The sequence below is a fragment of the Coccinella septempunctata genome, chromosome X, assembly GCF_907165205.1.
Source record: "Coccinella septempunctata chromosome X, icCocSept1.1, whole genome shotgun sequence".
Taxonomy (NCBI): domain Eukaryota; kingdom Metazoa; phylum Arthropoda; class Insecta; order Coleoptera; family Coccinellidae; genus Coccinella; species Coccinella septempunctata.
The window spans coordinates 3,042,244-3,068,942 of NC_058198.1; the positions used below are offsets into that span (position 1 = coordinate 3,042,244).

The 26,699-nt window shown below is 38.1% G+C and overlaps 1 protein-coding gene across 6 annotated transcripts in view; it reads right to left on the reverse strand.

Moving 5' to 3' along the window:
• LOC123321927 overlaps positions 1–26,699 on the reverse strand; it is a 163,063-nt gene that overhangs the window by 25,944 nt on the left and 110,420 nt on the right. For all 6 annotated transcript variants that reach the window (XM_044909736.1, XM_044909735.1, XR_006538979.1 and 3 more), the window contains exons 4-7: positions 17,791–17,935; positions 15,031–15,158; positions 2,172–2,423; positions 220–444 (exon numbers count right to left, since the gene is read on the reverse strand). In XM_044909736.1, coding sequence (XP_044765671.1) covers positions 220–444; positions 2,172–2,423; positions 15,031–15,158; positions 17,791–17,935 — 750 coding nt within the window. The remainder of the gene's footprint in view (positions 1–219; positions 445–2,171; positions 2,424–15,030; positions 15,159–17,790; positions 17,936–26,699) is intronic.

Consider the following 26,699-nt stretch of genomic DNA (forward strand, 5'->3'; position numbering starts at 1 on the left):
GAATTCGAAAATTGGTAAAACACTACATTACCTCTGTCAATTTTGATTTGGAATATAACAATGAGTTTTAGGAAGATATTGAAATAATATTGAATAATTTCATTCCAAAGTTTTCATATCCCGAATGAAGAAGAGATTATTTGAAGCTCGAAAGCCAATAATGATAATGGTGACACTGAAATGTTTGAGCCAACACACTGAATCTGTCATTATACATACTTGGATATTTTTGATGATAGTTTGAGGGTCCAACATTAGACCCCTCCTCCTCTGGATAGTGGCTGAAGTTAACGGCTGTTGTCTTTCCCTTGTTCTTAAGAACACTCACGTTAATATGATCGTTGTCATGATGAGCATCGTATCCATTATCCGCGTCAACTAGAGGATTTTCGACAATCGCATTGCCTAGCCCGTAGTCAAACGAGGTAGACGAATTGTCGGTGGCTGAAATCACCTTGTCCTCAATGGATGAACTCCTCAATTGGGAAACACTCACAATGCGTATAATACAGGCTCATGAAATGGCTATATAGACCCAACCCCAGTTTTTAATGCACTATGAAGCTAAACGAAAATTCTTCACTGAAACTTCTCGACACATCACTTCCCTTCTACTCATCTATTTCTTATTTGTCATTCGCATTTCTACACTAAAATATTGACCATTTCTCCCTAACGAGATTTTTCTTCCTCACCCAGTATTGAAAGCTCAATAGAGTGAAGATTTCTCAAAGAGTCTCGATTTGAAAGCTTTGTGTAACAAAAAATCCACTGTCAATGATCAGACACTTTTCATTTTTTTGAAATTCTTGATGAATCGTAAAAAAAAACGATATTCATTATGTTGCTACCTCCTTCATTATAATGAAAGACAGGGAAGAGCTCTAGTTCGAATTTTACATGCGAGATATACAGGAAATTCAATAATTTAACCTGCATTAATGTGGGCAATCAAACGAAACCCAAATTATCGAAATGATATTCAAGCCATGAAAATATGGAATTACTTCATTCCCAAAAAATTCAAAATGAGCAAATCTGACAAGTGAAAACATATTTTATTCAAATTCATAGACAAGGAAAGAAGTATTATGAAAAAATATCAAAAAAAAAGCTTTCAAAGTTGAAGAATTTTATAATAATATTGACAAATTTGAAATTGTGTAAATCTTCGTGTGAAAGTTTGCTCTTGAACACGATAGTTTCCCCTACTTCAGAAAATTATCCCGGTTTCAAAAATTGGTCTTTTCCGATCAGAACAAGGAGAAACAATCCCTTACTCTGAATAAACAATGAAATCCATATATTTTTGTAACTTCAGTAACAAATCCATTCGTTTCTACGTCTTACATGGCATCGAAAACAAACTAAACAAATTTCCAATCTACCTTCGATGCTAGACGAAACAATAAACAGCCGTGTTTCAGTATTGAATTTGTTAATTAATTAATTTTCGAAATGTTTATTCACCTCGATCCGGTGAAATAGATATACCGTAACTCCTCTATTTGGAAAAGAAAGGATATGTTCGGAGCTGAATCGAATTACGAATGTAATCTTGAATTATATCTTCAGAGCTTCCAGTAATTGGAGTCTGATTATATAAGGGACTTCTGCGACTACAATTGATCAATGTTTAATCGTGAATCATTGAAAGCGGAGATTAATTATTCTTTCTATGGATTAATATGCATGGGGTGTAAGAACTTACAAGCAGAGTTGGCTTCAAATATAATCCCTCTGTAGTGTGGAGAAACATGAATTATCTGATACCTACAGAGTCGGAAAATCTAATGGAATTCAACTATTTTCAATAAAGTATTGTCAAAGGTTAAGTTCTAACAATCTAAAGATCGATTTTTGCTCTCAAACATTTTTTGGAATTTCTTGTTGTTGTTCAAAAGTGTTTCATGCAATTCTGATTTCGAACCAAGTGCAGATTTTCTGAGATGAGTTAGTTCTGTGCCTACAATGTTCACCTAAAGATTCACTAAGATGGTTGATGTTGGGAGCCAGTTCATGAACCTGTATTTCAGAACAACACTTCGACGAAAACAACTTTCACTTGATGAACAACCAGCAGATGAGAAATGATTCGCTATATAAATATCTACTCAAGTAAACAATGATAACAGTGAGAGAATATACAAAAAAAAAAAGCTTGGCCTCACCCTTTTCGTAGAGTTCTGGCAACCCTAGGGTATTTAGTGACCCGATTTCGGGGCTGTTGCTGTCTGTGCCAGTGCCGGTGCCATCATAGTTATGGTGCGTGCGATAAGTGTCCATAGCAGTGCCGTGCGAGGGATCGGGTAAGTGGGGGTAACGGACAGAAGGGGTCACCCCTGTCTTCCTAAACATATCTAGATATCTAGATCGAGGTTCTAAGGGGTTTTGTGCATGGGAGGTGGGTGCTGGAAATGTGTCTGAAACAAAGTATTTTCGAGTGATCGCCCAGGTATTCAAGGATCAACGCTGTATTTCAAGTACGTCATTTTGGTTCAGAACTACTTCAGCGGGAAACATCTGATGGTTCGGGATTATTTTCGTGCGAGATCTATCGATATTTGAACAGAAAACCAGCGACCACACCAAAGTTTAAATCATAACATGAGCCTCGACATTTCTTGTTTGTACATGTTGCAGCTTCAGTTCTGAACCAATTCAGGATTTACTGGAGTGCATAACGAGTTATGAATCACATCAGGATCTGAACAATACCAAATGGAAAAACTGTTTTCTTTTCTACCTGCCTTGGTGTTATTGAATTTATATAGAATACTCGAGTTACGAAAGCTTCTTGTTTGCAATAGAATCCATTTTTTCACAAGGTTTTCAAATTCCACCTGGAGAAATATAAAAAAAAGGTTACAGTATGAATTCAGTGGTTTAGATTGAATCTAAGAGAAACGGCAAATAAATGAATCCTTTGCTGCTTATGCAGGTTCTCTTGTGAACTAGTTCAATATTTTTTTCGGTACTATTTGCCTGCGCAGTGAGGCTTTCTTATGGATTGCGCAAAAGAAGATACCCTCAAGTTATCCTGAATTGGTTCAGTACTGGAACTCCACCTGAATTGGTTCAGTACTGGAACTCCACAATTCTCCACTCTTACGGGTGGAATATTGATTAGTATTGAGTGCATGTCAGAGACCTTTTCTATGTCCAAATTTGAATGAAAAATGTTGGTAACTTGGAGAAAACTCCCTGGATTTTCTTTGTTTCCAGGAAAAAAGGATCAATTTTCAGTATTTCAGCTTACTTTTTACGTAAACAATTTCATTCCTTACAATTCACTATACTCTTACGGAGACAAAGAGTTTTTTCCTGGGGTTGTTTTTCCCTAAGCTCTCGTATCTCGTATCTTGTATTGTTATCGATTAAACAGCATCGTTTTTCATTGTATGGCATACTGCTTTCTTCGAAATGGACTTTATTTTACAACTTTTTGGTCTACTTTCCGAAAAATGTCGTGGTTCATATTTTGACTTTGAATTTCTGTAGGTAGCTAGCTTTGGTCTGTTAACTTTCGCATGCAAATTCTAACATGGGGTTGCCTTGAATCACTGGGCTCTAAAAAGAAAAAAAGACGACATTTACATGCCGGGTGCAATTCCAGAGGAACAACTCACTTAACATGAGTGGAGAACACACTATAATATTTTTTTCCTTCTCTCCCTATAATTTCGTTGGGCTATACGTGCGAGTAACACGGTTTCCAGACATGACACATGGGCTAATTTGATGCGAAACACTATCGACTGTTATTAGGTAATTCTCAACATGGTTATATCCATAAATTAAATTTGATGATATTAATTCTGCTCAACAACAATATTATTGCTCCCACGTTATAACGGAACATCGCTATATTTTCTTCAGATCAAATGCGATTATGGCCCCATTACGGCCTTGTTTGGGACCATCGAATAACTATTTTATGTTGTGCAGGCTCAGTTTCGAGCATTCACATGTTTCATACGATCACGACTGGAAGGAATGGTCAATATCGAGAAGACAAATTATACAGTCCGACTGGTCGCAGTATCAACTCAAGGAAATTAATATTTTCGGACAAGAAATCACCTCCTGCATTTTTCTAATTAACCACGATCTGATTTCATTAAGAAACCGATAGAAGAAACAGTTATTTTTTCATAATAATTCATACATTTCACGGTCTTATATGTGTCGCGAGAGAATCTGGATGCAAATGGCTCTCTGCTGCTAGAAGCATCTTCCATAAAAATAGCGGTGGATTTACTTTTATCTCAAAATTTTCAACCCTTAACATAAATCAAATGCGACGCAAGCTGGGGGAACACCTTCATAAGATAACCCGATTTTTGTACCAAATTCCATCGATTCATCCTCTGTAAAATCGTCAGACGTACGATAAGGGGATGTTTTTAGTTTAGTTCGAAAATTTCCATCGAATTCGATACAGGAAATCTGCGTCTACTTTCTACGAGACATCCTGATGGTAATCTGCGATTTGAGTTCTTTCAGTCTTAGATCGAAGTAATTTTGTAGACCTGTATTGTCAGCGCGTGTCCGATGAGAATTAGCGATTCATGAAAAAAAATTAATACTTTGACCGTGGAATCTAAATTAATGAGAACATTCATTTCATTTCGCGAAAGCGTTGCGAACATAACGGAATATGAATAAAAGCTACCACAGTAGTATTAAAAATCGTAATTTAATCCTCATGAATTGATTCACCGAATCGCCAATTTTCATTCGAATGAATTCGTTATAAATACAAAGTGAAAAATGTTTCGACTTCCAATTTGGGGCAAATTCCCGAATGTTTCCCCACAAATAGGTGTTAAAATGAACCGTGATGAACGCATGATTGACTACATTCCATCAGAAATACTTAGTGGTATTCATTTTCGAATTGAATCTGAAATGAAAAATTTTCTTGAGGGTGCTCCGCATCAAGTTAATGATGTTGGATTCTAAGAATACTACGCGGTCATGCTTCGAAGCATTTTCTTATTGCTATTCGGTGGAAACATCCACCGTGTGTATAACCGGAAACTGATGCAATACTATTCTCACTATGAAGGTTTCAGAAGCAGCACTAATCTACCAAACACTACACTAAATCCTTATATTTAGTTGTGAAGAAAAGATATGGCAATTATGGATTAAGTTATCTTCTGGGTTCATTCTCTTATTAATTCCAATCGAGATGTTCAAGATTCAATTAATCAGTTAAATTTGGTATCATGGAGACGATGAATGGAATACTTCTCGAGATGGAATGACAAAATCTGTTGTTATCCGAGACTCCAAATGAATAATGTCCATTAATTAACGTTAGCAAAATTCTGTTGTCTGAAAATTATACAATGGCGTCGTTTCATTCGTTGATTAAAAAACAATGAAGCCCGTGCCAATTTCAGGATATTTCCAGGAGGGGAGGATTGTCATAAACCTCAATATTGAGCTGGCTTCTATTGTACAGCATTCGTACCAATCATATTCTTTATGAGAAATTCTCGAATATCAAAGCATACAAGGAATATCAATAATCAGTCAAAAGTCGGAAGAGTTTTTGCAAGCCATTCAAAAAATAACATCAGACATACGAATATACAGAGAGAGATCGCTCAAAAACGAAGAGATACGTAAGAAAAATCAATAAACTTGCACAAAAGATGCAGATCATTGGACGTACCTGATGTTCACAACTATAGAACTCACTGGTGGAATTCACACTCTTAAAAACTTTATCCTTTACGTACATGATCGATTATTTTGAATAAATATTGCTTCCGATCTTTTTCCGAAAATAGATTTCACACAAGCAGTGATTCTTACTTTCATTTATTTTCCGTTCAACCTTTATCAGAAAACATGTGACTTTTCTGAATGGACTGTGAAATTATGACATATTTGTTGGTTAGAAGAAGTGACGTTGATATCTGTCAAGAATACTAAGGGTGTTCTTTTTATGTTTACAATGTCTTATTTTGTCGCGTAAATATTTCCATAATACGAGTTTCCATCATTAGATACTGTGAAGATATTTCAAACCAGAATAATGTGATTGGGTAGAAATCGTTGTAGTATATTTTGATGTGTTAGGATTGGAAATTTACAATCAACTAATGGTCCCGGCTAAAGCCCATCAACCAATTGATAAGTTAACCATTTCGCAAAGTTCAAGAACATGAGATGGCGCGTTCCAAATATCCACTTCATACGAGCCATCTCCCAAAGTTGTTTTAGAGTCCACTGATTTATATTTAGAGGAGAATATCACTTATAAACGACGAAGGGTTGTTCCTGTTTTTTCCCTCTATTCGAAAAATTTTCACGAGGCTGAATGTATGAGTCAAAAATGGGAGAAGAGAAAAGATGAATGAGAGTGGAGAAAAGTTGAAAATTGAAAACACACAAAGGAACGATATACGAGAGAATGTTAAGAACCAGTCGAATGGCGCAAGTCTGGAACAGTTTCCTAAGCGAAAAATGAATCACCAACGAAAAGATGCAATATTTCGACAATTCTACTGAGGTACCCTAGCGATGGACTTAAAAACCAACACAGAGCTCATGATTCCATTCGTGTGAAAAACTCAGAACAAATACATCAAGTGCAGAAATTTATTCAGTAATTCAAAGAAAGAAAAACGCCCTTGTGTGCGTTCTCAAGAAAAAATTCAATTACTACTGAGACTATATAATGCAAAAGTGCAACGGAATACCAAACATACTTACCCCTTCAGGTTCTAATTTGAAAATCAAGATTGGCGATCACGCGAAACTCTTTTCAGAGGCGTTTTTTTTCTGTACCTTGCATTTTTGTCGGACAGACGTCCAACTCCGAATATAATACACGAAATTGAGGTTTTCAATCAAACGCGAGCGGAGATTCGATCGGAATGGACGCTTGAAAACCGACAATTTAGCAAATGCGAATTCATATACCGCGCGACATTAAATGGGGGCCAGTAATAGTTGGAATTTTGTTATCCTTTTCGTTGTACACGTTTCATAAGCTCGAACAGTGTTAGTAAAAGTATGGAACCAAGTTAAACCTTAATAGTCCAGTTGTGAACTGATTCGATATTTCTTCCGGTACTATTCGTCTGCGCAGTGACGATTCCTTGTGGATTGCGCAAGATAAGAGCGACTCAAATTGTTCCGAATCGGTTCAGTACTCGAACTCCACACTTGTTTACTGTTACGTGTGAAATATTGATTCGTGATTGTCAGTGAATATATTCAAAACGCTTCTTTTCATTATTCGTTACATAAAAATTGATTGAACTTGGATTAATTTCGGATTTTGACCGTTAATTCAGTAATTTCAGTCCGCTGAACATGTACACCACAAATTATTGAATTTTTTCGACTGTTACTAGGTGTTTTTTGTTTTTGTAAATTTATTCAATATAGCGCAAAACACACTTAGCCAGTTGACAATTCACTCATTTAGACCCCAATTTGTTCGTTGTATCACGTATCTACACCTATGTGTGCAATAAACATACAGATTTGAAAGTGTGGCTAGCAAAATGATTTACGCGGCCAAAAGCAACGTATGATTTGTTTCAACATCATAAATCGAGTTGTGAATAACGTTAATAATTATCGCGGTAGCCACCAAATGAACAATTTAACTGATTGAGCACATTTCGAATTCGAAGAGGGAATTGGAAAAAAATCCGACGTTTTTTTCACCTTTTTTGGCACAGTTGAAATTGGTGACAAAGAAAATGAGAACGACCAATTCCTTTTAGTTTCTGTGTTAACTAGATAACTCATCTAAATAAGGTCTACCTGTATTACTAAGTTATAAGATTTGAAATGTTCAATCAATCTGCTCGTCAATTTCAAGGATATAAGGATATTTTTCGATGATGCATATTTTCCGTTTAATCTCAATATTTATTCGATAACTTGTTGGGTAGCATCATGCAGAGAAGATAGCAAGTAGTTAAAGATGCACGTTGTGGTTTAACTTTGTACTGAGGTTGAATTGAAACTTTTTCGTTGAATGTAAGTATGCTCTTTCGAATATTCCATTTTTGTAACTCTGAAAACATCATTTCTGCATGATGAAAAAATGGAAACCTCTACATATACGAGGATGTATTGACAAATTCTTAGCCTACTATAGAACCAAACAAAATTTCAATGTCAGAATATTCTATTACTCAACATATTCTCTTCTTGATTGGATACATTTATTACAGCGAACCTGCAAGGTCTCTAGACCTTTCAAAAAAAATTTTTCTTCTTGCTCTGCAAACCAGATCTCCACAGCTTTTATTACTACCTCGTTGGAAGAAAATTTACAACCTTTTAAACTTTTTTCAGTTGAGGAAAGAGATGATAGTCGGATGGAACCAAATCTGGTGAATAAGGGAGGTGTTCTAGTAATTCAAACATGGAACTGGTCTAGACTAACTAGATATCAATACATCCTCGTATGTTATTCCCACTCGAATGAATCCTCCACGTGAAGGCTCTCGAGATTCTTCCTCATACCGCACTGGAATCGCCGAGGATTAGGGAATATTCCAGAACAGATAACCTAAGAGCCCGAAGTCGTTTTCGCACAACTTTTCTCACGCTCAATTTCCCAATATCCAGCGATATTTTCGACATAGAAAACGCGGGCGCTCATTTTCCACGTGAAACGCCGCCGTCTGCCGGGCTGAATTTTCATTCGGAGCAAGAAGGCAATCAATGCAACAGCACACCACGCCGTCCGAATCTAATTTTAATTGATCCGTTAATTATAAGCTACCGTATCGGGATATTCTCAATGGGTCGGGATGGGGAACCTTCAACAGATCGTGTTACCCCGGAGCGATACCTTGGCAGCCAAACTCCAGCTTTTGACCCGGCCTGACCAGGTGCGGCTTCAATCGATTCGCAAAGATAAGAATCTGTTCGACGACGGAAATTTCTACGTGCTCCCTTCTTCTCGAAATATTTCGTCGATATCCCGAATGATCCGTATATACAGTTTATTTCTCGGAAATGTTGACCTTTAACGATGTTTTGCACGTATCGATTTGCACAAAGTCCTTGTAGGGTTAGTTCGAAGTAAACTACTCGTCAAAGTTAAGGATATTGGATTAATTCATGTTTTCTCTTCGGAAAAACCAAATGTTTATGAGGAAGTATTGATATCTAGTTAGCCCAGACTAGTTTCATGCATAAAAAAAATATTGCGTTAACATAGCAATGAGCAGTAACTCGTTAGAAGTGTCAAAGTTTGAAGTTTGAGGTCAAAAAAGTAAACCAGAGTTACGCAATAAATTAAAAGAAAGAAGATGTCCACCGAAATTGTGAAAATCGAAAAATTGGAGTATCGAGCCATCATCAAGTACCTGTATTTAAAAGGGTTAAGAGGTAAGCAGATTCACGAAGATATGCTTAATTCCCTTGGTGATCAATGTCCTGCGACCGTGAAAAATTGGACTGCAAGCTTCAAAAGAGGTCAATTTTCCATTGAAGATGATGAGCGTGCAAGGGTAGAAGCATCGCGTTCGATCTGTGCTCGATTTGAAAACGTTGTAGACTTCTTAAAGCGAATTGTTACTATGGATGAGACTTGGGTACATTTCTACGATCCAGAAACAAAGCAACAATCGATGGAATGGCGACACACTGGTTCTCCAAGACCTAAGAAGTTTCGTGTCCAAAAATCTGCTGGAAAAGTTCTTGCTTCAGTTTTTTGGGATTGCCATGAAGTAATCATGATTGATTTTTTGGATAAGGGTAGAACAATAACCAGAGATCACTAATCGACATTACTGACCACTCTACGGGAAAAAATTAAAGAGAAAAGACGCGGAAAGCTATCCAAAGGTGTTTTGTTTCTGCAGGACAATGGTCCTGCACACAAATGTCATGTTGCTATGCAAAAAATTTGTGATTTAGGGTTTGAATTACTAGAACACCCCACTTTATTCATCAGATTTGGCTCCATCCGACTATCATCTCTTTCCTCAACTCAAAAAATGTGTAAATGTCGTAAATTTTCTTCCAACGAGGAGGTAATAAAAGCTGTGGAGGTCTGGTTTGCAGAGCAAGAAGAAAAATTTTTTTTGAAAGGTCTAGAGACGTTGCAGGTTCGCTGTAATAAATGTATTCAATTAACATTGACATTGAAATTTGGTTTGGTTCTATAGTAGGCTAATATATACTTCTTTGGGCATATGGCATATCCAGTTAATTTTCCAATAAATCAGGATGAATAATGTTCGATAGTAGGCAAGTAGGCTAAAAGACCTAAGGTGTATGGCCATTTGCTCATGCAATAAATGACGGTTTTCTCTCTAATCTAATTTTCGAACCTGAATTTTGAATAAATGCAAACGATTTCATTCTGTCACGTCTGGAGTCCCAAAACAACAATTGTGAAGTTTAGGGGATACATTTTTTTTCGATTCAGTTCAGATGATGAAAAATTTTCTCGGTGAAATGACCTCAAAATAATCCGTTGTGAAATTAAAGAAATTAAATGATGCTAATGTAACATTCATCGATTTTGATATTAGCATCACCTACATCATGTAATTCATTTATTTATAAGAATCTCATCATTTTGTTTAGTCGAATTGGCTCTTGGGACTAATGGTTTTCTTCCGAATAAATTATACAACTGTTGGAAACAACACGTCTTATGGAACGGTTAAATCGAATTGCTTTTAAATTCGAAATCGATATCAGGAGCTGAAAAAAAAATCAGACGGATAATCCGTATTATCACAGCTCAATAGAAGCACCTGGCAGGGCGTTTTGTGTATAAGAAACGGAATTTAATGAACAAGTACTGAACTCTTGTGAATTACGGGGAATTCCAAACGATACATCTTTTATTTTTCGCCAAATGGCTGAAAATTATCAGTGTTGCGATTTTTATGTCATCGTATATATTTCAATCAGCCGGAATCTCCACCAATCGGAAATAAAAGACAGTAGAACTTGGACACGGACTGCCAGACATATCTGGGGTTGCCCTAGCGGAAAAGTGACGCTGACGTACTCAGAAAATCTGTAACAAATAAGCTCAGGTCCTTACGCGAGCGCATTTAACTTACTCTCATCCAGGAGGAACGCGATCGTTATAGAACATATGGTTAAGTGAGCATTATTACGAACAATGGGCTCATTTCGAAGTGCCACGTAAGAATACAGTTAGTACCATTATCATCAACATTAATACACGTATAACCGCACCCTAACAATATACGTATGAACTACAAAAGCGTATTTAGAGACGAATTAAGGGTATATACTGAATAATTTACGTTTTACCCTGCGAATTTCACACCAGGTCTACAATTATTTTCAAAATCTACTTTACACATTTCGAAAAGACGTTGAGGAATGACAACTACTCCAAATTATAGAATTTTTCGAAGATCTTCGGCATAATGCATCCTTGTTTACAAAATTGTATTTACCACATAATCTGCCAGCATACAAGCGAAGCCATTCATTTGTTATACTGTAAATCGATCATTTTCTAAACTGTATTCGATAAGACGGAAAAAATCATCCCTCGGCCTAATTTTCATCTGTATATTATTTTTTTCTAAATGAATCCCCTCAATAACTCCATTCGATTTCAACGGGCGTTTTTCGATTTCACGCTCGTAGGCGAATTCCACTGAAATTGCCTTTTGTGGAAACGATAACTTGAATGAAAATGTAATCGGAAATACTAACCCTGTCATCTACAGTCCGCCAGCGAGATTCGTTTATTACACCAACAGAATCTTCTGAAAGATTCTACCGGAGTATATTGAGAAACGTCGAAAAATGACACGAATTCGAATGTATTCAACAATGGTTAATTAGTGGTAGGTCAGATTTTCCTACCATACTTGTATGGTAGCCTTGGCCCAGATTAGGCCATGGCTACCTTCATGTGTGGAATTCAGAGCCAAAACGTTTATGACAACTCTTGGATTCTATCCAGAAGAGAGCAGTACGTCTGATGGACTGGCCAACATCAACAGCCAGTCTACAGCAGTTCATCATTCAGTACGGCATGTTCAGTCGTGAACGTTAGGTTGCCCATCTCTTGTTCGTCAGGCGTTTTTTGTCCCGATTGCTGGCGACGCCTTGCGGACCAACTCTTCGACTGTCAATCACCAAATTAATCATCGTATTGTTGTGAAATCAACTTTATGAGGTGAACCAGAGTGATATTGAGCAACCCTGAGTGATGTGCCTTGTGTCTTCTCTATCAGCGAGGTGATAGTCACGAGGCTGTAGGAAAGGAATGTTAGTTCCCTCTTTTCCTTCCCTTTGAAACCCCCTTTCTGCTACCAGACCAATGGAGATTCACTTAGGTTTCTTTTTAAGGTCGTTGGGGTAAGTAATTGTATTTTCACCTGTTCTATCGGTCAATATCCACAATAATATTGATCGCAAACCCTTTGCGAACCAATTGATGTTCAGCTACAGGAGATAATGCCAGCCTCTGCAAGATTTTCATATATTACACATCCCAATGCTGCTCAATCAAGAATTTCTGTTCACTCGATTGCCAGAAATCATGACAGACATGATTTTTTTCGATATGTTTCATAGTTTTTCACCCATGAAGACGTTGAAAAAACAATTTTCCGGAGTGATTCGCCAGAGTGGGTACAAGTGTCACGGGCAGCATCACGCCGGGAAAATCACGAAGATGCAAGACAATAAAGAGGACAGCAGGACAAACGTTTGACCAATAGGAATCGTATATTAAATCAACGAACTGATCATTGCGGTGGTCCCCAATATCCAGAATACGTTCCAGGAATGGGAAATGTGATCCGATAATAGTGGCCGGGGTCCCAGAAACAGTTCGAGCACAGGAAGGAAGTTCGGCGGAACACACCGACTTCAGAAAAGATTGCGACCGCCCCCCAACCCCTCGTACTCATTTCCTCTATGGCGATACCACTGTCGCCTCGAATGAATAATCCCTTGGAAATGTTTTGTTTTATCGCCGAATTGGCCGGATCGGAGTCCGTTTTCCACATGTTGAATTGGAAACTGATCAAAGTGCCCGGAAAGTTTTTCTCGCGTCGTTAAAATGGATTACGGCTCTAATTTCGATCTGGGAAGGGAGGGATTCGATGTGCAATTATTTTTACTCCACGTCGTTCTTTGGGGGATGAACTCAATGGAAATTCATACCTGAACCAATGCAGTATTTTTTTGAATTAATATCTATCATGAGATAACGAAATATCCACCCTATCAGCACCCTATGGAAACCTTTTTTTAGCATCTTCCAGAAACTTAGTAAATTGCAGAAAAATCTGCATTCGAATTGTCAAAATTCTGAACTTTCAAACGTAGTACAGGAAATTACGAAAATTAGATTTATGATCAAGGGAAAACTTATCTTACTCTCGACTTCATTCAGGATTCTGACAATTTGAAGTCGCTGCGTCCCTGCATTCATTTCGATGGTGAAATAGATGAAAATTCATATTTACCCTTTTTTGTTTGAATTTGGACACTGAAAGTTGGAATATTCAGATGATTTTTCGAACATAGTTAACCTTCGAATATGAACTTAGTACAATCCTTAAATGAGGTGAAATTTCTTCCCCTTCTCGATTCCTAAGATCGATTATCTAAAATATCAGACCATAATGGCGATTTCGAGAGAGAGAGAGATAGAGTCCAAACCTAGCAATCTGCTCAATTTCAAGGACCGTAACTTCTGCACGACACATGTAATATGGGGTGTCATCGATTATCCAGGTGAGAAACTGCTATGATATCGACAAAGTTATGACGTATTGTAGATACTTCATGCATGAAGCTTCAGCAACACCGTGACAAGCTAGAAACAACGGTTGAATACGTTGTGGATAAACGGTTGGCACTAAAACGAGTTGGAACATGTTTGCGAGTCTATTACAACAACGAGGAAAGGGATACCTCGATCGATTTTGAGAATTGACCAACTACAAACCTTAAAAAAGAACAATCGAATCATGAGTCTTTTCAGTGGATCCTAATGACAGGTCCTATTAGAGCTGAAGGATGTGAAGATATGTCCCATGAAAATTCAATTCTACGGAAATTTTACTCAAACATAACAAAGAATTCTAATGATCCGATACAATTTCAAATAAAAATCCACCAAGACTGACATTTTGTTCACTGCGTTACGAAGCATTCTCGAAAAATGGGATTCTATCTAAACTTTCAATCTTTTTTCATTTTATGTTTCAACTTATTTCTCGCACACTGAATTTTCCTAAGCCAAATTTTTATTTCATTGGCCAAATACAGGACTCAACCCTGGTAGGTTGATAAGTATAGGCAAATCTTTCACGTCTATACAGAGTGTTTTCTAAAGAACTGAATCCTTGTACGAAAACCGTCATTATTTTTTGAAGAAACGTGTTTTTAAATAAGCACCCCATATGAAGTATGAGGTGTCAAAAATAGGAAATTATCTCACGTTCTTCTTGAGAGGGTGAGAGATATTTCATTGAAATTTTAGTTATAGGGTAATAGTCTTTAATTATCTATCAACATATCAAAAATTTCGAGGAAATATCTCTTGCCCTTTCAATCTTGAAGACGGAAACATGAGATAAGTTGCCATTTTTGACGTCCTATATCACAGAAGGGGTGCATTTTTGACAAGGATTCATTTCTAATGATCACACCCTGTTTAAACGAAGGTTAAACACCCTGTACACTCCGTTATTGATCGTACCACATTGACAAAATCTGTCATATCAAAAGATGTGGCGTCTGTCTCACGCTCCCATTTGATTCTGAAGAAAATGATAACGATGATGATGATGAAGGTGAAACGGGTAGTCGAGCGTTGAATCCTTTTAGCGATCGTGAATCCCGAAATTGAGAAACAACGTGCAAAATATACTCAACAACTGAGGAAACTGAAAAAATACAGCAACGCTGTAAACATAAATACGAGAACAGATGGAAAAAAAGGGGTGCACATCTATCTAGAGCCAGTGTTCAAAGGTGTTCAAGGAACGCACAATATATCAGATGCGTACTCACCCACGCAGGGATTATGGTTGACCATGGAGAATATCCGATCGCACCTCTTTTTCATATGGTTGTTTGGGCAGATGCAGCCGAACATCGGAGAACGTCGTAAATTGGTCCACGCCTCGTGGCACGAATCTCTGGAAAAGATAAGACAATTTTGCAGGTTCAATTGGGGGGCGATAACAGTTCGAATCGCTAACTCCACTTTGGCCGTGTTATACGGCCCCAGTTTCAGCGCTGTTTTTCTTTTCGACCCTTCGCCCAAAGGTTACATCCTAATTCTTTAACACTTTCATAGAAACGTAGGTTTTGACTCGAATTGAGAATAAAAATTGAGAGAGCAGAGACGTGAAGTCGGAAAATGTTTGTTGAAAGGGGTCAACCATCCAGGTGTTCAACACACCCATGGCTGCTTTTTCCTAGGAGCGTAAAATTTTGATTATTTCCCGACGCGTTTCTTACCCAATCTATACTTGATGCCATCAAAAATGTTAAAGCTCTAGGAATACCCAGCGTGTGGCGAATTTCCCCAATTTTTCCGAGTCTCAGTATTCGCAAACCGACCTCCCAATACACCATTAATTTCGAACGTAAATTGGAAGTGAAGACGAATGAAAAAGCTACGGGGAGAGGTAGGGAATCCGACACAAGTACCCACTTCCTCAAATAACATCGGAAAATGGGAATGTAATTCCTTAAGGCTCCAGTTATGTCCGTCATTTTGTAATAACCTTTCATCATGCCGACGCGCTCTCAATGGATTCATTGATGTTTGGACGCCGAAATAAATTAGCGACTGCATTAGGGGTGGGTGATACATCAAAAACATATTTCGTCATAAAGCATGTGTGATTGATTAGTCAGCAATTAGTCGAGGAAAATTAATTCGCGCATTGGAAACTCTTTCCAGGAAGGAATTTTCATTGCCTAGTACACTTCTGAAGAAGTTAACAACTATCAGCAGAAAGCTTCCTAAGGGGAAGTTAAGATGCTTGGTTCTGGAAGCAATCGAAGCTTATTCAACTACAGAAATATGGCATCTTTCAGAGATAGCGAGAGGTTCCAAACTAAACTCAATGTGAATTGAATTTTGATCAGTAATTCATGAATCTAACCTTTGAAAACACCCTCTATAGGAAATTGACTCGCAAATGTCATTGCCTAGAGAATTTCAACGAATTATGAAGTCAATTTCCACACATATTTTCTTGAATCAACAAACAACCTACTCGGAAAAAAGACGTGCTTTAACTTCAACAATCAAAAAAGTAATCGAGTTTCCACGTGAAAAATAACAAGGGTGAATCATGAATTAATGAATGCAGTTTATGAGTGGATATTCTCAAGGTACAACTTCCCCTTAACAGAAATTGCCGGACACCCTCCGATAACGGCCGACCCAAGAATTTCCCGCACGATAAATCATACGGAAAAATAAAAGGACTCAAGAGCACTGCGCCATGAAAGGTTTCCCATCGTCTAGGATCACCAAGACAAATCTCTCATGAATAAACCAATACCTTAAGGTCAGTTTACATCGTTGCTCTCATGTTCCGCTCATTTCGCCCTTGTCGGGGATCGATGCCTCATGAATGGCCGAACAGGATTTTTTCCTCCCCCAACGATTCGTTTTCAATGGGATTAACGCTCCCAGTCCATATGACAGTGGGGGATGAAGGGATTATTGGAATGGAGTACAGCGGGAAATGTATAGCGGACGATTCGGTCTGGACGGGGGGAATCTCCGATGAATCAGAACGTCTCCAAGATTTTAGCGATCGTCAAACGTCGGGAGATCACCGACGCTGATTCGTGGGCTTCTCATGGTGGCAAAAATCCGATAAAATGGATATAATTGACTCTAGAATGAGGTTCTGAAGGTTCGTGCCAAATTTGAGCGCCATCTGGGAAAAACTTTCAAACTTTTTTTTATTTTTTATTAATTTTTTATTTTTTTCTTATTTTTTTTTCATTAATTTCTAATTTTTTTCTTTTTTTTTCCATTTTCAAGTCACTGACCGAAAGAGATGTATTGGTACCCAAGAAGTCCTTGAATCACCTTCATTGGCATTTTTATTTTTTTTTCAAATAGGAAGAGATGGGAAAAAGGCTGATTTGTTATTGTTGTCATGAATGAAATGGACCTCAATTTAACCGCCAGAGTGCCAGAATCTTTCTAAGCTCTCCCTTTTAGGTGAAAATACATCCTGAGAATGGTTTCAATATTTCGTATCAAGCGTAAGTGAACGAAATATTGTGGACGTGGGGAAGCTGCCCTATGAAGAGAGGAAAGGGTCAGAGATTTGACAATTGCAACAACAGATCTCTTTCTAGCACAAAAATTTACCCATTTCTGCATCTTACATTATCGGTTTTTACTCTTTTCCAAGAAAATGCTCATGTATTATCGTGAGGATTTTCATGGTACCTCTGTGAGGAGTGGAGGGCTGTTGGGAAGAAGTGAGGACAGTCATTTTAAAATCTCAACTATCCTCCACCCCTTATAGAGGGGGTAAACAGTCTCCTCAATTATACCAACATGAAAAGCTTCGTGATTCAAAATGAAAAAGGACCCATTGGAGCATTTACACTTTTTACTCACTCTGTATAACGCTAGATACCAGGAAAATGTTTTTTTAATGTTTTTTTAAACACAGCGCATAATTTATTCAAACGAAATCTTACCCTCACCGGAGGAGAACAAACGGAAAACGTTATTTCAGTTTAATTGAGAAAACTCCGACAAACATCAGCAGAAAAAAAACATACCTGTCTTCCATTCGGCATTTGTTGTCTCTAACTTTGCAGTTGGCCTTGAAATCTTCGTACAATTTGATGCACTTGCGTTCTTGCTGACAGACGGACAAGGCATGGTTGCATGTAGGTAGGGCATCCACGGGATATGGATCTTTTTCTGAAAAAATGAACGGAAGATTATGATATGAAAAATCAGGAATAAAATCTCAATCAATGCTTCATCTTGGTAATTGAATTGGGTTTCTAGCCCATTATAGAACTGACAATATGAGGTGAGATGAAATTTTACAAAACTGATATTTATTTATTGCATTGAAAGTAACCTTGCAATCCTGGTTTGTGAGAATTTCGAATTTCTACCGATGCAGAAATGATAAGAAAGTCAGTAACATCTGCAGACCCAGATTGTAAACATGTGGATCATGATTCAGAATCGATACTTCAACACATCTTCAACACATGGCTGGGACGGAGAATTCAGAATCCAACTTGGGAATTAACGATTCCCTCAATTCATAAGGAATAATTCTTTGTTTGTTGGTGATACAGGATTGGTTTTGAATGGACAATCCGTCTTTGAAAACTAACGATGTTTTTGCTCTATAAATAGGTACATATAAATGCAACTATGAGAAGATTTTATCTCGACACCCTACATGTTATATCCGAAAGGGTTGAAATACTGGGTGACCTGGCTAAAAATCTTAATTTTTTCGGGAAAAATTCAACACAGTTTCATGCATATTCTGCGTGGGTTAATTTCCACTCTTCCATAAGCCCTCGGCTGAATTTTCCAGCACCCCGTCATAAAACAACGGTCGAGACGAGAATATCTGGAAGACCCCAGGACCTGGTCGTATCCCAATTTAACATGGACGTGTCTTTCGATTTATGTCATCTTCGAGGAAGGGTCCATTGTGAGATACACGGTACGGGAACCCACTCGAACTTGATGGATTCTCGTTGAACTTGCGGGAGAGGGAGAACACCGGTCGGATCGGATGAACTCCCAACATAATTGTTCGCTTCCAAGTGCCTCTGCGAGCCCGCCCCTACGAAGGTCTAATCGCAACAAGCCATAAAGTAATCGAACAAGTTGAAATGGAAAGAAGATGGCAGTTAAAGTTGAAGAGTTTTCCGGGAAAGCAAACTTCTCGTTCGCAATTACTGCGGACCGGGGCAAACATGCACACCCCCAACGAGACATCTGACCGATCGGTTTATTTATGTGTATGCACTTGGGTGCAGCTGGATTGCCCTTCGAGAACGTGCAAGAATCGGTAATGAGTCGTCCACCATCCTTGGACACCTTGCAGGAATTCGATTAGATTGGTTCAGGCTCAATTTAGACTAACTTATCACCCTATCCCAGAATTTTTTTGACCCCACTCATTGGACAAAATATGGTTTCTGCTAAGACCCACGTTTTGTCCAAAAATTCCTTCACTAGGGTGAGAAATTCGCTCAAAATCACACTAAACCTTTCCAAGGTTCTTCTGCTAACTACACAGAAGCATTTATATTTCAACCCATTTGGTCAGAATCAATTTTTGCCCTTGTGCAATCTCTGTCCTTCTACCAGTCCACATCGAAGGTACACCTGTTCGACCTCTTGATAACTGTTTGATACAGCTATTTCGCAATTCATTCCATTCGACGCGAGCAGAAAAAGCAATCCCTTCATGTTCACTTTGAGGCCCCATTTACTTCGGAAGATCCCTAATACGATCATCGATCTGAACAATCTCGAAAATATCATTTCATACGCCATCATATCTTGCAGCGTACCGAATGGGAGGCGCTCCATCTTAATTTGTTACATTGAGGAGCCGCGAAAACTTTTCGAAGAAAAAAGTGACAGGAACAATATGAGAAGAGAAAGAGGATAGGGATCCCATAATGGGAATAATTGTGAGGAATGGGAGCTGTCCTTAGTCGTACTTAGCGATGGAATTGAGCACCCGTAATCGATTTCTCGAAACCGTCATATTTCAATGGAAAAATGGAACGGACACACAGCGTCAAGAGCGTGATGTTTGTTGAACAGTTTGGCATGAAGAGGCTGAACGAGAACTGGGACGTGTAAGAGTGATGGTGATCGGTCGATTCGATTCCAAAAAGATTGAATCACTTAAATGATCGTCAAGACCGAACGGCTGCATAGATCTCGATAAAATTTTCAGATTATCAACTAGAAGAGTTGCTCTTTCAGAATGTGTATCACATTTCCATCTACGGTTAGATCTATTGAGAGAAAAATTACTCTAACGGTGACTATCGAAAAATTTCCAAAAAGATGGAATCACTTGAATAATCGTCAAGACCGAACGCCTTCATCGAGCTCTATGAAATTTTCAGATTATCAACTAGAAGAGTTGCTCTTTCAGAATATGTATCACATTTCCATCTACGTTCAGTTTTATTGAGAGAAAAATTACTCTTACTGTGACTATCGAAAAATTTCCAAAAAGATGGAATCACTTAAGTAATCGTCAAGACTGAACGGCTTCATCGAGCTCTATAAATTCTTCAGATTTTCAACTAGAAGAGTTGCTCTTCCAGAATATGTATCTACGGTTAGTTTTATCGAGAGAAAAATCACTCTAACGGTGACTATCGAAAAATTTCCAAAAAGATTGAGTCACTTAAATAAACGTCAAGACAGAACCGCTGCATCGAGCGCTATAAATTCTTCAGATTTCTTACCATAGCTCTGCGAGAAGGTTAAAAGAAATTATAATAATTCATGATACTCTAGGTAAATTTGGGAATGCTTTCTATTTCTAGCTTGACTTCGGGATTTCCGACAGAATTTTCGTCAACATCAACTATTCATCAGCAAATCGAGAACAATTTCGGTCTGCATGTTTGCTGTCCCTCGAAAAAAGAAGTTGGAAACCAATCGATGGACTGCCGAAGCACGAAATGGGACACTGGCCTATAAATTTGTTATGAATAAAGTTTCAAGTCGGCTATCTTAGTAACTGATTATTCCGTTTCACATGAGGGAATTGCAGAGGCCACCAACAGTCAATTATTCAATAGTAACTACTTTCGTCCGACGTCAAGTTCACCTGAAATTTGCACAGTATGCGAGTGGAATATACAAGATGAAATTCATGATAAAAATGCTGAAACGAACCACGATAATTTTCAGTGAATGAAGCACACGTGTTACATTACACAAGAGCATATTTAGAAAAAAAAAACGAAGTTTAATATGAAAAACTGGCTCTGAAATAACGTTTTGAGAGTTTGAACGGTAGGGGATGATATAAAATACTAAGGCTCCAGTCCCAAGAAACAAGCGCCCTAAAGTATTGCAGCTTTTTCACCTTTAGTTCATTACCGGACTAAGAATCTTTAAATTTTCCGCAGAAATAATATTTTCGATTCCCAATTTTTAGTGGCATAACTCGAGATCCTGCCTCTCGAACCTGTCGCGCAATTTTCAGGACGTATATATACGGGGGTTCATTTACATCTCAGCGTATTCCCATTTGTAACCGACCTTTATGCGGCCTGCCTTCATCTATTAGATTTGCACCTTCAAAGTGAACTCGCGCCATTATGAGAGTGTTCAATTTCGACGTCTTTTCAGACGCATCTTCGGGTAACACATAACGCCGCGGACACGTGGAAGACTGTGGAACTCGCGAAATACATGCATAAAATATTAGGGGTGAATTACCGGCTAGACTTTATCGGCGGCAGGCAATAACGTGCACGATGAACCGTGGCGTTGGATTTCTGATTGAGCGGGCCTTTGAGGAGCCGCAGAGTATAATTCGAACCCTTAAATTCCCACATCCTGCACATATCGATAGATCTATATGCTAACGCCCGTTATTGGGTTGCATTCCATTGAGTGAACTCAATGTACTGTCCATGGGGACCTTTAGAGAACGTCCCACAATGAACTAGACAACCGCCAACATTCAAAGTGTTAACAGAAATACCAGCATGGTTTAACTGGAGCTCCAGCCTTCATATATACAGCATTTTTCCGAAAATAAGCCAAAATACATTTTTCTCCGGAACATTTCAGTGTCAATTCGACATATCGAGATGATAATGATGATGGAATCATTTAAATAATCGTCAAGACCGAACGGCTGAATCGAGCTCCATAAAATTTTCAGATTTTCAACTAGAAGAATTGCCCTTTCGGTATATGTATCACATTTCCATCTACGACTATTTTTATTGAGAGAAAAACTACTCTAACGGTGACTATCGAAAAATTCCCAAAAAGATGGAATCACTTAAATAATCGTCAAGACCGAACGGCTGAATCGAGCTCCATAAAATTTTCAGATTTTCAACTAGAAGAATTGCCCTTTCGGTATATGTATCACATTTCCATCTACGACTATTTTTATTGAGAGAAAAACTACTCTAACGGTGACTATCGAAAAATTCCCAAAAAGATGGAATCATTTAAATAATCGTCAAGACCGAACGGCTGAATCGAGCTCCATAAAATTTTCAGATTTTCAACTAGAAGAATTGCCCTTTCGGTATATGTATCACATTTCCATCTACGACTATTTTTATTGAGAGAAAAACTACTCTAACGGTGACTATCGAAAAATTCCCAAAAAGATGGAATCACTTAAATAATCGTCAAGACCGAACGGCTGCATCGAGCTCGATAAATTCTTCAGATTTGTAACTAGAAGAGTTGCTCTTTCAGAATATGTATCACATTCCTATCTACGGTTATTTTTATTGAGAGAAAAACGCACCAGCATAGTTTAACAGAAGCTCCAGCCTTCGTGTACACAGCTTTTTTCCGAAAATAAGCCAAAATACAATGTCAATTCGACATATCGAGATGATAATTATTCGTCTCGAATAAAAATGAAAAAAATAAGCCGTCCAATAATGGGAAATTGAATGATCGTGGCACGCAATTCAGTCATTTTCAACGAAAACAATCCAGGTGGAAGTAATTATCAAATAAATGGAATAAATTGTGATATTGTCCATGCTTGTGCGAGGTCAAGTGATCATTGATTTCCTCTTGATAATTTTCCTTTCAAAGAGAAAACTTTCACTGGGTAAATGAGTAAAAATCGCCCCGCTTTACGAGGTGCATTTTTTACTGGGAAGAACGAACCGGGATATAAGTTGCTTGTCCCATTCGGGAGATTAGGCAGAGTTTTTATTAATATTTCTGATTTATGGGACGGTTCTTTTATAACTGAAAAATCTGAATAAGTCAGACAATTCTTCATAATTCACACTTCGGGAGTAGAATGAGAAGACAAGATATCTACAAAACTTTGAATTCCTTCAATTTGAAATATATTAATTTTAAAATGAGTCCAAACTGCCTGAAAATTTTAGCTGGACAACACCAAAAAGTGGAATATCCTGCAACACAATTATTCTCGTAGGCCCGAAAATATCGTGCGATGAAACTTCGTTCTGTAATTACACGGCCGTGAAAGAAATAATGAAAGAGTAGTCCACTCTGCAGGCGAGCTTTCAAAAGACGGAATCATTCACATTCACCGCAAGGATATTGGAATTAATTTTCCAGAGACTGCTTCAAAGGAAGAGAAATCGATTGGGAATTATGAAAAGGCATATTCCGACTGATGAAGAAACTAATTATTATGATCTGATAGTACTGAAAGGCTGAAGAGGATATAATTTGTCGAGTATCACTCGAATCTTCGTAAGTAACATAAAGTGAATCAAAATAAGAAGGAAAAAAAGTATCTATAATACATTTGACGAGAATATTCTACAAATAATTCAATAACCTTTTAGTGTCATCCAGTCCCTTAACTTCTTGTCTTAACACATATGAAGTCAATATGCAGTGAACTTGTAGGTGCATGTGGTGCCAATAGAAAAGATTCAACAGTTTGAAAGCCCACAGTTACTGTTTGGTAAAAATCACTACACGGGTGAAATATCCCTTTTCATTATTGAACAATTTGCAGTGAACTCAGCAACATAGATAGAGAATGGACAGACCTTTCCAACGATATATCACAAGCCCATACTTCACTTCGAGAAAATTGAGGGTTCCAACTGTCATTCGGGGTTTGAAGAATGTCAATTTTCAATTCAAATTTGGCGTGTTTCGGGATTTTTTATAAATATATAGACATAGAGTAACCGAAGTAATGAATTCAATTCATTTAGGTTTCCTTCTGGAGAAAAAAGTTTCAAACCAATGTGGAAAATCCCTGAAATGAATCCGCTCGTACACCCTCATTCCCAGGAATCAGAAGAAAATTCGTCGTCCGTCAGAGGCCCGATTGACGTCCGAAATTTAGACTTAACAACCCGCTTAATTGAGTGTCAAATTGAAAAATTGTCCCTTTGTTTTCAATCCGAACCTAATCGGATTGAACATCGAGGGAAGGGTCCTACGGTTCTCTACCCTCCCCCTGGACACGAGAAAAAAAGAAATCGTTGTTTCATTATACAGGGTGGGTCGCCTAAAACATCACAACCGCATATTTCCTTTTCATGGGCCAACCGGTATGTTTGCGTTAAAAGACCCAGGCCAGAAAAGTTTTCACTGCGGGTAAAAGAAGCTCTAAAGTCTTTTTCGGGATCGTATCTTCAACCGAAATGCGTAGAACCAATTCGATTGTGGGCTTTCCCCATTGTGAAGTAGTCCGTCAAGAATTAACCCGACTGATCATCCCGGACTTGCACTGATTGAATTCTAGTCTCGACGAATTTTTTCATCCCCAGTCCCATCCCACTACCAGGAACTTACACCTGGAAAGTCGATATAAGGGTGTTTTTGCACCGCTTATTTCGGTCCGCCAAGTTCAGCGAAAGAATGACGTGAACGCGTTAGTTAACTGGGGGTGGTTCGAGTCCTTCATTCCATTAAAACGTTAACAAGCAAGCGCTGTTTTGATTTGATCAGCTTAGCGTGAAAACAACGTTAACGTTTTATTTTATTGCAGAGCTTTTTCTTCTTTTCTTCTCATCTCCTTACCTCATGATAATTTGAATCTTATTGCGCGCAAGCGCTGTTCTGAGTCGAAATTTGCGAGAAAATAATGCCAACTACTATCCTACCCCAAATTAATGTCTCTGCAGGAACAGATAGAAAGATAACAATGTTTCATTTCGTGCATACATGGATAAACAATATTGTAGATTTCTTTATTTCCTCCACTGTAACGAGTCGAATGAATTAAAGAACGCCTACTTGTCCATCCCTTAATTGGACAACTTAGTGAGAAAATATTACTTCACCCATCTGCAGCTTTCCATCATGAAATTAAAGTCAATTTCACCGATCGATTGTTGGGCACCCAATCATTGAATTATATAGATTCCTACAGAATTCTCGAAAATAAATCGGTTGTTAATCAAAAATTGGCCGAAAATATGAATCTGGGCTCTCGAATGTCCGCCATTCATACCATAATGACCTGTAAATGTTCAGAAACTAACTCTTAGCACCCTATAACCGCTGAATATTTAAATGAAGCGTTCCCATTTGCGCCGAGTTGAGCGAAAACAGCAAAATTATTAGCCCATAAAGGCCATATATTCATCCCGATGAGAGATGAAGTTGTAAATGAAGTAATTATCGGAGCAGCTCTAGAGATAGTGCAGAAACCAATTCTGTAACAACATGTTCGCAGCCAAGTTTTCATTTCGACTTTTCAACCCATCTAATTGGTCGGCCATCTAATCGCGATTCGCTTTTTTAAGAGGGCGGCATTCAACTAATTAGCCTGGCGTTATTTGAATTCGTTCCAAATTAGACAGCATTTCTTCCGTACCATTCAGATAGGCGAGCTTTGCGTTAAGAAAATCGTATCGTTAGAAGAGGGGATCTGTTTTTCTTTATTCTTCAGAGGGTCGGATTAGAAATCATAGGTAGTTTGCAGCTTTAACATAAAAGATTATGAATCAGAAATTTCGAATAGGTAGCTTACGAGGATATATTGAAAAATTCTCAGCCTACTATAGAGCCAAACAAAATTTCAATGTCAAAATATTTTATTATCCAACATATTCTCCTCTTAACTGGATACATTCCTTACAGCGAACCTGCAACGTCTCTAGACCTTCCAAAAAAAAAGTATCTTCTTGCTCTGCCAACCAGACCTCCACAGCTTTAATTACTTCCTCGTTGAAAGAAAATTTACGACCTTTTTAAACATTTTTTCCGTTAAGGAAAGAGATGATAGTCGGATGGAGCCAAATTTGGTGAAAAAGGGAGGTGTTCTAGTAATTCAAACCCTAAATCACGAATTTTTTGCTTGGCAACATGAGATTTGTGTGCAGGGGCCTTGTCCTGCAAAAACAAAACACCTTTGGGTAGTTTTCAGAGTCTTTTCTCTTTAATTTTTCCCAGTAGAGTGGTCAGTAATGTCGAATAGTGATCTCCGGTTATTGTTCTACCCTTATCCAAAAATGCAATCATGATTACTCCATGGGTATACCAAAAAACTGAAGCAAGAACTTTTCCAGGAGATTTTTGGACACGAAACTTCTTAGGTCTGGGAGAACCAGAGTGTAGCCATTCCATCGCTTGTTGCTCTGTTTCTGAATCGTAGAAATGTACCCAAGTCTCATCCATAGTAACAATTCGATTTAAGAAGTCTACATCGTTTTCAAATCGAGCACAGATCGAACGCGATGCTTCTACCCTTGCACGCTTTTGGTCAACATTCAGACATTTGGGGATCTATTTTGCAGCAATTTTTCTCATGTCCAAATTGACGTGAACTATATGATGAACGCGTTCGTATGAAATATTCAGTGCTTCAGATATCCGTTTTAGCCCAATTCAACGGTCTGATAAAATCATGTCATGAACTGCATCGATATTTTCTGGGACTGACACAGAAACTGGCCTTCCCGATCGGTCATCATCTTCAATGGACAATTTACCTCTTTTGAAGCTTGCAGTCCAATTTTTC